Source organism: Brassica napus, chromosome A8 (assembly GCF_020379485.1).
Source record: "Brassica napus cultivar Da-Ae chromosome A8, Da-Ae, whole genome shotgun sequence".
Lineage (NCBI taxonomy): Eukaryota > Viridiplantae > Streptophyta > Magnoliopsida > Brassicales > Brassicaceae > Brassica > Brassica napus.
The window spans coordinates 19,482,419-19,493,755 of record NC_063441.1 but is presented as its reverse complement, the minus strand read 5'-3'; the positions used below and the strand labels follow the sequence as shown (position 1 = coordinate 19,493,755).

The following is an 11,337-nucleotide window of genomic DNA, read 5'->3' as shown; positions in this document are numbered from 1 at the left end:
TATATAAATTTTTAAATACAAGAAAGGGAAAAGGATAAGGATATAAATCATATAAAAGTCTCAAATGATATCCTCAATATATGATGATCGATAAGGACACATGCCTTCTTCGACACTTCTTTTATGCGACGAGACATGTATTTATCGGATGTGTTATTGTCGACACGCCGTAACCAAAATAGTTTTATTTTGTAGTCTCTGTCTATGATTGATCAAGTAGTTTCAAATTCTCATCCGTTATCGATAATTTGATATAACTAAGTACACATTGCTGTCACATAGAATACAAATTTGCGAAGTAGCAAACAGTAATCGATTTCAAATTTGCCCTTTCAGTGAACCTAATACAACATAAACCCTTACACTCAATGTTTTGATAAAGTATGTTAAACATATTTAAAAATAATACATATCTAGAGCCGATATGTGCACAGTTCAGTGAAATATTAACGCTAGTCTCCAGATTTTTTGAAGATAATATAAATGGCTTAAACACCCAAATTATTAAGAATATTTTCTTATTGATTTTTTGATAAATCTTTTATTACCCCAAAATCTTAAAACCTGTCCATCGCCAATTTATGAAAACAGAAACATAGAGAAAGGTTTATGAATCACAAATAAAGTGTTGTATTCTTGCAGAGTGATTTAAACTAACAGAGACCATAAATATGTTGTGGTATCAATCAATGCAATAGATATGTTCCGGATCGCGACAATGACTTATTAGTTTAATCGATAAGTTTTAGGGAATCGCAAGCTCAGCGACATGTCAGTGATCCAGATCAAGATCATAATATCAATCAACATCGCTTCTTTCCAAAGATTTTATCAAAACCAAATAAAGAAGAAGCTCCATCATCAAACCCGTTGATTTATATATTTTAAAAAAAAAGACACCATCTTTTTCACCATCTTCTTCTGATATTTACAGTTTCTGTTACATGGAAAATTACTCTGGTAAAAACCTCTGAAACAAGCTTCCATTATTTTAGCTCAATCAGGGTTACACAGAGGAAAAAAGAACAACAAAAGAAAAATTTACACTTCCACCAAAGTTTTCAACTTTGACAAAAGTTACCATCCATCTGATTCTGAACTGCTTTTACTGCAGCCACTCTTGCCGCCGTTGCAGCCTTATTAGCAGCTGCCACGGCTCGGCTAACTTGCTCATCTACTCGTCTCCGAGTCACAGCCTTCTTAGCCGTTTCTCTAGCTGCCTGAACCGCTCTCCGAACCGGCTCGCTCGTAGGATGAAGAAACGTTATAAGATTCCCTGAATCCCATTCACCGGATTTAGCATCACCGGTTCTAAACGAGTAAGCACCATACCCTTGCTTACGACCTTCGTGCCACGCTCCTTCATAACAATGACCATTAGCAAAACGATACACACCAAACCCATGGATCTTGTCTCCAAAATACTCTCCCGCATACTTATCTCCATTTCTACACAAACACAACCAAATAAATATTTTCTCTTTAAAAATAAATTTCCACAATTATAATTAAAATCAGTATTCTAAAAATCGATCTAAGACTAGTCATTAATCAATTAATTACTGCCTAGCGATTTTTTGAATATTGGTTAAAATCATTTTATTTACCTGAAATGGTAAGATCCAAGCCCATGTTTAACACCAAATCTTGATTCACCAACATAAGAGCTACCATCAGCACAAGACTGAACACCAAACCCATGGCTTTGACCATTAAGCCACTCACCAGCGTAGCAATCACCAGTGTAGAATCTGTAAACTCCGTAACCGTGTCTAAGCCCTTGCCTATACTGGCCTTTGTATCTACTCCCTCTAGCCCAGCTCTCGATCCCATGACCATCGTACCTCCCATCGACCCAATCACCTTCGTAACGTCCCCTCACGAAGTAGTAATACACACCACTCCCGTTGCACTTCCCTTTGTGAAACTCCCCTTCGTAGAAATCTCCGTTGCTGTAGAAATGAACACCTTCTTTGACGAACGGTTTGATCTTCTTCTCCGGTTTGGTTTCGGTATCGCCGATGTACCACTGAACCGGTTCTGACCGGTTCTTGCTGTGGAAGCCAAAGACTTTGGTGGTTTCTTTGAGTGCGAGTATGGTTTGGTTGAGGAGAGCGATGTTCTTGGAGGCGAAGAAGAGAGCGACGGCGACGAAGATTAGAGCTAAGAGGAGGTTCTCGGAGGTGAGAAGCTCATCGGTTTGGGAGAAGACGACGAAGAAGATGAAAGACGAGAGGCTGAGGAAGGAGAGAGAAACCATCGTGAAGGTTAGACCCGGGTTGATTCGAGTTAAACCGGTTCGAGGACTTGAACCGAACGGTTTAGGCGGTTTTCTTCTCTGTTTCTCTTCTTTCTCTCCGGCTTCTAGATCTTGTCTCTGGTGAGAAACTTCGCTAGCGATTACACTTAAGCTCTGAAAAGACGATCGTACCGTCGTCGACGGTGACCGGAGCAGCGACGACTGTGTCCTCGTCAGCTTCGCTTGTCCTTCCATCTCTTTATTCGAACACAGTAAAAACACGATCACGAAAGCTTCCTGTAACTCGAGATTGTGGCTATAACCGAACTTCACGGTTTCTCCGGCGAGAATACACTAACCGCCGCGTCACCGCCGTAGCAAGCATCACCAACGAGAGAGATAGAGATCCGTAACTTGTGGTTTTTGTTTCTCCTGGTTTATCAAATTTCGAGATATTTTTTAACGGCGAGGCTAAAGCTTCTATGCTTTGAGAGGGAGAGAGAGAGAGAGACAAGAGAGGAGAACTGGACCGGGTTTGGTCTGAATTTAAAGGAGAGAGAGAGAGAGAGATGGGACTAGATTTAGTACGAACCGTTGGATTAACATCTGACGGTTGATTAACCAAAAAGGTTAAGGGTAGCCGTTGGATTGAGAGAGTCCCGGTCATGACGGGAATATATTGGTCGACGGATCCAAACATGAACGGTTTTTTAGCTTTACTATTGTAAAGCTGGCACGTGCTACTACTACACAGAAAATTATTATGAAAACAAAAAGCTCTTGTACTCTTTATTTGATAAAGAAGATAAAAGTTTTCACGTATTGAAAAATAGTTGAATATCTAATCGTACACATAAAATTTATATTGAATATTTTCTTATGATTTTAAACTAATAATAATTTAATATTTTACTTTTTAATATTTATTGATAGCTTCAGTTTGTTACTATTAATTAATGAAATTTATAATACAAACCTAAAATTGAACTTTAAGAAACAACAGAAAAGAGATAGAATGTTCATCATTATAAAACAGAGGAATATTTACAAAAGTTCAGACTTTGAAAATTTTGTGCTTTGTTTAGGTTCACATATATGAATTTAGAAGAAGAAAAGTTATATGGCTTAATTTTGAGTGGGAAATAAAAATCAGTTTAAGTATCTAAGTTACACTTTCTTAATAAACATATATAGCACAAAGTCGCCACGCTATGCCAGGTCTACTATTCATGCATATACAAAAGTGTACTATCAACTTTATGTGTATAACAAATTCATTCAACAACATCGTTAAATTCATTTTATTTTTGGTAAAAAATATGGTGGGTGATCTGCCAGCAGGATGGTTGAATTCGATTCGTTACTATATATCTACACGGAATTGAAAACTTTTCTTCAAAAGAAATTTAATGGCGAATAAAATAATAAAAAAAGAGAGGTCGATCCAATCAACTTATTGTGAACAAACAATTTCTCACCAAACATACCATTTGGTGTTAGGAAGTGTATGAATGAATGAACTTTGGTTGTTCTGTAAATGATAAATGAATATAACTATATAACCGATTGTTATAGTTAGATGGAACGACATAGAGACGCCAACAAATATTTCGTACTTTTCAAAATCACACAACAATAGGATAGTCGTCATGAATCATTGATATTATCTCCATTTGATCCAATAAGTTTATAAAATGATGGCTACTTTCCTTTTATAAAACGATGACTACTTCATTGCTAACGACGTTTGGATTAAAATGGATTACACATGATGTGACCATCTAGACCAACGTCTATTTCAACGAGATTTAAAGTCAAAACTCTGGTTTATTCACATTCCTTTTACTTTCGGCTTCGGTAAGGACATTTATAACAAAGTCATGCGTGCCTTGGCATATGGTTACTGTGTTGGAAACTATCACACTAATTTCATTTAATTTTATTAGTAAATGATTTTCAGTCTGATCAATATTGGTTGGCATGTAGAGTAGTATGGTGCAATATTGTTTAGCAAATTTAAATGTGGATTTTGAATTTGAATTTGAATTCAGAAACTAAACTTTCATAGTTTTTTCTTCTTTGACAATTTTGAATTTTCATAGTTCACTTTTGGTCTTAAAGAAAAAGAAGAAAAAAGCACCAGCGTAAGAAATCGTCTCATTACTTACACATAAGTACATGAAGACCGAGTTTTTGGTACACATGATACAGTTTTCTGGACAATTTTTTACACGATTTGGTACAGATGATCGATAAAGTTGATAACGAGATCATGAGTTCGTGAATATTATAATAATCAATATCTATGTACTATTGTAGAAGTTAAAAATATTCCTTTAATTGTTGTGTTTGTGTTCAAGCCTAAGTTAGAAGATCCCTAAACCAAGAGAAAAATCATGCATTTTCATAAAGTAATTTCGACGATTATAGCATTGCGGTCGGTGAAGTAGGTAAAAACAGTGGTTAGTAATAGACTAGTAGCATAAGCGATGCCGATAATGTTGAAGAGCGCTGTAGAAAATACTGCTAATTTTGACAAAAACTTAATAAATAAAATGATCCAAATGATATTTTCTTAAAATGTTAATAAAGGGTTAGCCAAAAATAATTATGTGGATGTGAGAAAATAAATAGTAGTCAGTTTGCGGTGATCTTAGGAATCCTCTTGTTAATTGAGGATGTATTATGCAAAGCTTTACATTACGAGTGTAATCATTGTTAGCCTAAAAAAGTTTTTAAGGATAAGAAAACCTCACTTTTTTACATATCTCGAATAAAAATTTGGATTTCTGCATAGGTTTTTCCAGTTAAAATCAGCAAACTGACGAGTTTGATGCGAGAAAAAATCGTTGCTTCTCTTATAAGTTCTGACATGTGTTGCCATCTGATAACTTTCTACACAGCATGTATACAAAATGATTAGAGATTTTTAATCATGGAAAGAGGATATGAAGCACAATTATTATGTATGTCCTTAATTTCATCTATTAGTTTCATAGACAATGCCATAGCTATCATTAATCTCTTTCTTACTTAATATGATACAACAGGAAACAAACATTTTTAGGGCTTTCACCTTTCAGGTTTCATATATTTTAATACAGAGGTTTTGTTTTATTGTGTTACTTTAACAACTACGATACACTAGCAAATCAAAACTTTGTACAAGACTTTTGTTCTTTGCAAATTGGGAACATGAAGTTGGAATAGCTAGTAATCGCGGTGCGTTTAACAACTTCAACAGAAGAAACTAAATTTAGATGATATCGGCACACTTAGTTTAAAGCCCAACTTTTAAATTTCAGGCCATAAACCCAACAAGTGTGATAAACGCCCATATCACAAGAGAGTTTCCAGTTTCGGTTAGTTTCCGGTTACAAAGAACTAACCTGACCTGATTAATGTTATTAACCAGGCTCGTCGATTAGCACTCACTCACTCCAAAGTACTTTGCTGAATCCACACTATTTTCTTAATCTTCGTTTCTATCAATTTGAATGGTATCTTTCATAGGATTCGTTTCAAGCGTTGGCTCGCGGTAATGTCTCTTTCTTGTACTAATCTGGGATGATGTAATTGATTTTGTTGTCTTCACTCTTACGTTTCTGATTCACTGGACATTTTTGTTTTTAATACCAAGTTTAAGTACACTTTATTTTAGTCTCTGTCAGACTCATAAGATATGTCAGGTGAAATCGTCATCATTGCATAGAACACATAACATAATAAATTATTATATTTGGCAATAAAAACACATATAAAAATTCAAAATATTTATAGAACGTAAATACAAATTATCATAGTAATGAACTTACAACAATCTCCGCAATCTCCGCAATGAACACGCAAGAGCATAGATAGGTAGATAACAGAAGACACATTCCTTGAAATAGGGAGAAAGCAGAAAGCAACGAAGAAGGACAAAGCTTAACAGCAACGGCGCACATAGCCGCAAACGACATGAAGAGAAGAGCCACCATCACAAGCATGAAAGAGACTTTTTCACAAACTTCACGTGTTCCGTGAACTACACGTTTCCCGATTTGTACCAACGCTGCCGCGAGAGACAACGCAAACGCTGTGTTGCTAAACGCCCAAAACATCTTTGTTGCTACCTTTTTGGCTCGAAACTCAGCTTCTGTCGTTCCTGGTGGTTGATTTGATGCGTTGAGATTAGTTGGTGGTGCAAGAATTGGTCCGAGAGTGTTGAACATGACGATGAGTGCGATTACTAAAGTTGGAGCTGCTCGACGGGTGTAACGACCACCATCATCCATTTTTGACTTGAGAACAAATTTTTAGGAAATATTGAGGAGAAAACTTGAGGATATGTAGTAAGCTAAGAGGAATGGGGTTCATCAAGGTTATTTAACTATAGTTAAAAAGATTCAACCTTGGTTAAGAATATGAGGTTGTCTTTGGTGTAATAGAGTTTCCAAACATAGTGTGGTTGGTACATACTCATAGAGTCTTTACATGTTCTATGTTGGCTTATAAAGAGGGTGTTTCTAGTCTTCTATCAATGCCATATTGCTTTATTTAATAATGTGTAGGATCGGTTTACTGAACTTCTTGTTACATTCTTGGTTTCGTTACGATTTCCAACTAATATTTTCCAACAAATTAAGATGCAGTGCTATACCATTTCCCAAATGAACAATTCTGAAATCAATTGTCAAAAGTATGGAAACTGAAGTTTGGAAATTAACACTTCTCTTTAAAGATGCAACAATATAATTTCTTTTCTTTTTTTCTTTGGGTAACGAGAACATAAGGGCTTGATTAGACACAAATATGTATTCAAAACATGTAACATGTAATTTAAATAGGCATGCAGAGAATCAAGAATTTTTCATCTTCACTTGTACTGACCACACTGGTCACAAAACGGCATTCCATTCATAGAAGATGAAGATCCACCACCACCAGTAGTTCCATCCTGACCCGACCCGTTTGGGTAGTACCGATCACCACCACCCAAATCCATAGACTGATCCAACATACCGTAACCATAGGACCCGGAGGAGATGGGACATGAGGTAGTGGACCATAAGGTATTGTGCCATGCGGTGGTGGGCCCTAATGTGGTGGACCGTGAAACCCAATACCACTTCCTCCATAGGCCGGGTCAAACGACGATGATCCACCTCTAAGTGAACACCCACGATCGGTCTCGGACAGACGGTACCGATTAATGAACACATTGAGTGGTTCAACGTAATCTTCGAACCCGAGATTGCTCATAGCCGAAAGCATATCCCCAGCAGTTATTGTCGTACGTCGCTCAGATTGGCAAGTATCGCTAGCTTCAGCGCTCACAAAGCTAATATACGTGGTGGCGCATATTTGAATATTTTCTTTGGCCTCTTCGGAGATTCTGGCTTCCGATGGTAAGATTTTACGCATGATCCTTGTGACGCTTGCGATTGGCAGGTACTGGTCTTGTTCAGGAGGCATACGTACCAGTAGACAAGTTCATGCGGTCTACTTTTTGTTGACTGGACGCCTGTGGACATTCTTAAGCATACTGTACAGATTCTTGCCGTGAAGATTATATTTTCAGAACAAAAAAACAGTCAAAGGATCTTTCCTAATTCGGAATACGTGAAATCTCACCTTCTTTGATGAAAACTGCAGAGCTTCGATGCATTGCTTGGTCCCTGCAAAGTTTACTTGACTTGGGTTATCAAGAGATAATCATTGGAATTGATAATAAGGAGGCATTGCTCTCTCCAATATGTCAGCTTGGCCGCGATATAGATCCTTACTTGAGCGGATTATGGGTCTGAAAAGTTGTTTCAGAACAGTGATGTTCGAACAAGAATCGGTGATGTCTAACTCCATAGCGCGAGACATTGCGAAGAGTGTGTTACAAGATGGCAGGTTCCAATTTTACCTTGCACTGGACGGTCCGACATGGCTTCATAACAGGATTCAAGATGAGGTCAACGTCTTTTCCTTTTACTTTTTGGTACCACCTCCTAATTGAATTCAGACATTAAAAAAAAACTTCTTTGATGAAATAACACTAAAAATTTAAACTATTTTCTGATTTTTCACAAGGATATATACGCACTATTTAACTTTTTTTTTTTTGAAACACATATTTCGATTGATAAAGAAATTAGTTGGGAGCAGTTAAGGCATCACCAACAACCAAAGGTTCAGGAGCTTTCAAAGCATCCTTTGCCAAGCAGTCCGCTAACATATTTTTCTCTCTAGGAATCCAAGAGAAAACAACAAACTCAAACACAGAAGCATATGAGAGAATATCAGAAACCAAACTATAGAGTTCAGTTGTGGATGATTCAGACTTTACTGCCTTGATAAGCAGAGAAGAGTCAGACTCGAAAGCGACCTTCTTCAGCCCCAAGCTTGCGCAGGTACGGACAGCTTCCCGTAGGGCTAATCCTTCCACCGATAAGGACGAGACAACGCATTTGGTAGTCTTCATGAAAGAGCGATTTCCGATTGTCGAGAGGATGATCCATCCCAAGCCCGCTTCGTTTGAAACAGAGGCCCATGCTGCATCTGAGCGAATTACCACCGTGTCCAGAGGGTTCAGCGCAGGGAGAATTGGGCGTTTCAGGCCAACAGAACTTTCCTTCTTCACTTCAGTACTCCATTCTCGTGCTAGGACAATAGCCGTTGTCAAAGTGTCCTCCGGCGAAGCAGAGTGGCCCTCGAAGACAAATTTATTCCGAGCTTTCCAAAGAGACCATAAGATCCAAGGAACCAGTGTGCTCGAAGTGATACCTGCAGGGGGAAGACATTTAAGGGCGCAGAGGCCAACCCAGCTGTTCATTAAATCTATTATTCCACTAACATCCATATCAGTCATAAGAGGAGCTAAACTCCAGACTCGTTGCGCGAAGGGACATTGGAATAGGAGATGAATAATAGATTCCGAGCAGCCGCATCGTTTACAAGCAGGGTCAGCAGGAACGTGTCTGTCTACGAGCCTTTCTCCCACCGGGATAGCTCCCTTGAGAAGCCTCCATGAGAAAAGTTTAATCTTTGGGGCACAAGTCAGATTCCAGACACTTCTTTTCCACTGAAAGCCGAGGTTGTTTTGTGCTATTTCTCCGTTTTCCCCTTGATTAACCGCCGTATAATACCCCGATTTTGTAGAGTAAGTTCCCGACCTTGTTCCTAGCCACACTTGCTTATCAGGAGCCCCCGTCAGGCTTGGATTGATGCTTAGTATTTTCTCCTCGTATGCTGGAAGTAAGAGCTTGATTTTAGGAACATCCCACTCTCCCGTCCCAGCGTTTATGAGGTCCGCGACAGTAAGATCTTGGTGTGCTTCATTTGGCGGTCCCATTGGTCTCTGTTGACAAGTAAGGCTCAGCCAGGGGTCGTTCCATATGCTGATGGAGTCTCCATTGCCCACAATCCATCCTAGGTTCTTAAGTAAGAGGTCTCTGCCCTTGAGGATTCCCCGCCACCCATGCGACATAGTTGAAGTTTCCTCGGCTTGTAGGATGTTGGAGTCTTGACAGTACTTTCCAAAAAGTATTCTTCCTAGGAGACAGTTGGGGTTTTGGAGAAGCCTCCACCCAATCTTTGCTAGCAGTGCAATGTTGAAGTTTTGGAACTCTCGCATCCCTAGTCCGCCAATAGCTTTCGGTTTTGCTATACTGTCCCAAGCCACCCAAGCCATCTTTCTCTCATTTTTATTTTGATCCCACCAGTAGCGTGTAACTGCAGACTGAAGGCGTTTACACAGCGAGACAGGCATTAAGAAGGATGACATGGGATAAGAGGGGATCGCAGATAGAACGCTCTGAAGCATTACGAGTTTCCCTGCAGCAGATAGGAATTTGTTTTTCCAGCCTCTCGACTTCTGCTTTATCCTGTCCACCACAGATGAAAAGAGATCCCTCTTCCGGCGTCTGAAAAACTCGGGGAGTCCTAAGTACTTTCCAACTCCACCTTCTTTCTCCATTTGCAGTTCGCTTCTGATCATTGTCTTTAGCGAGGCAGGGGCCTTACTAGAAAATGTGATAGCCGATTTTTCCTTGCTTATCGACTGGCCCGAAGCTTTCTCATACTTGTCTAGTATAGACTTGAGAGACACACAATTCTCCTTGTTAGCTTGGAGGAAGAACATTGTATCGTCCGCAAAGAAGAGGTGAGTTAGTCTAGGACTTCCTCTAGCCACTCGCAAGCCTTGGAGTGACCCTTCTTCTTGGGCTCTGTTACATAATCCCGAGAGGACCTCGCTACACATGATAAATATATAGGGAGAAAGAGGGTCGCCTTGACGGAGACCTCTACTCGGTACTACCTTCCCTCTAGGCAAGCCGTTAATGAGGAAGGAGTATGTAACAGATGTGATACACTGCATTATGCATCTAATCAAATCGCTGTGGAAGCCCAACCGCTCTAGCACCAGCGCAACAAATTCCCATTCGAGCCGGTCATATGCCTTGCTCATGTCCGTCTTAACCGCCATAGCACACCTCTGCTCCGCTTTGGACGTTTTGAGATAGTGGAGGACTTCATGAGTAACTAGGACATTGTCTCCAATGGCTCTTCCCGGGACAAAAGCAGATTGATTCTCGGATATCAGCTTCTCCATCAGGGGCTGTAGTCTTCTTGTGAGGATTTTGGAGTATATCTTGTAGTACACGTTACACAGCGCGATAGGTCGATAATCCGAGACCTTTTGCGGTTGGGAGATCTTTGGGATGAGCCGTATGTGAGTGTCGTTTATTCGCTCCGGCAGAGACTCCCCCATGAAGAAAGCCTGAATCTCCCAGATAATATCCGGGCTAATCTGCTCCCAATGGGTGTGGAAGAAACCCGCTGAGAAACTATCTGGCCCCGGGGCTTTTTCCGCATTAATGGAGAAAGCTGCATCCCTGATCTCTCTTGCCGTCGGGATAGCAGTGAGGGCCTGGTTGTCCTCTTCAGAGACAATCGGATGGAGAGCTTGTTTCACTGTCTCTTCTCTGTCACCAAGCTGAGAAGCAAACAAGTTCTGGAAATAGTCTCCGATGGCCGAGGCAATCTCTTCCTCCTTATAGACCATATGACCGTCTTCTCGTTCAATCACCGAGAAATTATTGGCTCTTTTACGCGACTTGGTGATA

General features: G+C 39.7%; 2 protein-coding genes across 2 annotated transcripts; both read right to left on the bottom strand.

Moving 5' to 3' along the window:
- Window positions 1-858: 858 nt before the first annotated feature.
- On the bottom strand, window positions 859-3,035 carry LOC106425929. Its single transcript, XM_013866641.3, has 2 exons — window positions 1,608-3,035; window positions 859-1,449 (listed from the first exon to the last, which is right to left on the bottom strand). The coding sequence occupies exons 1-2, from the start codon at window positions 2,492-2,494 to the stop codon at window positions 1,062-1,064; spliced, it is 1,275 nt and encodes a 424-aa protein (XP_013722095.2). The 5' UTR covers window positions 2,495-3,035; the 3' UTR covers window positions 859-1,061.
- Window positions 3,036-7,318: 4,283 nt separating this feature from the next.
- Window positions 7,319-7,696, bottom strand: LOC106425936 (nuclear transcription factor Y subunit B-9-like). The gene has a single exon (XM_022690298.2). The coding sequence runs from the start codon at window positions 7,694-7,696 to the stop codon at window positions 7,319-7,321; it is 378 nt and encodes a 125-aa protein (XP_022546019.2).
- Between the last annotated feature and the right edge of the window lie 3,641 nt (window positions 7,697-11,337).

Bases quoted from the DNA above. Each gene is read 5' to 3' on its own strand.
- LOC106425929 (XM_013866641.3), bottom strand. From the start codon at position 2,494: ATGGAAGGACAAGCGAAGCTGACGAGGACACAGTCGTCGCTGCTCCGG. The intron at 1,450-1,607 runs GTAAATAAAATG...GTGTTTGTGTAG, and splicing joins CTTGGATCTTACCATTTCAG to AAATGGAGATAAGTATGCGG.
- LOC106425936 (XM_022690298.2), bottom strand. From the start codon at position 7,696: ATGCCTCCTGAACAAGACCAGTACCTGCCAATCGCAAGCGTCACAAGG.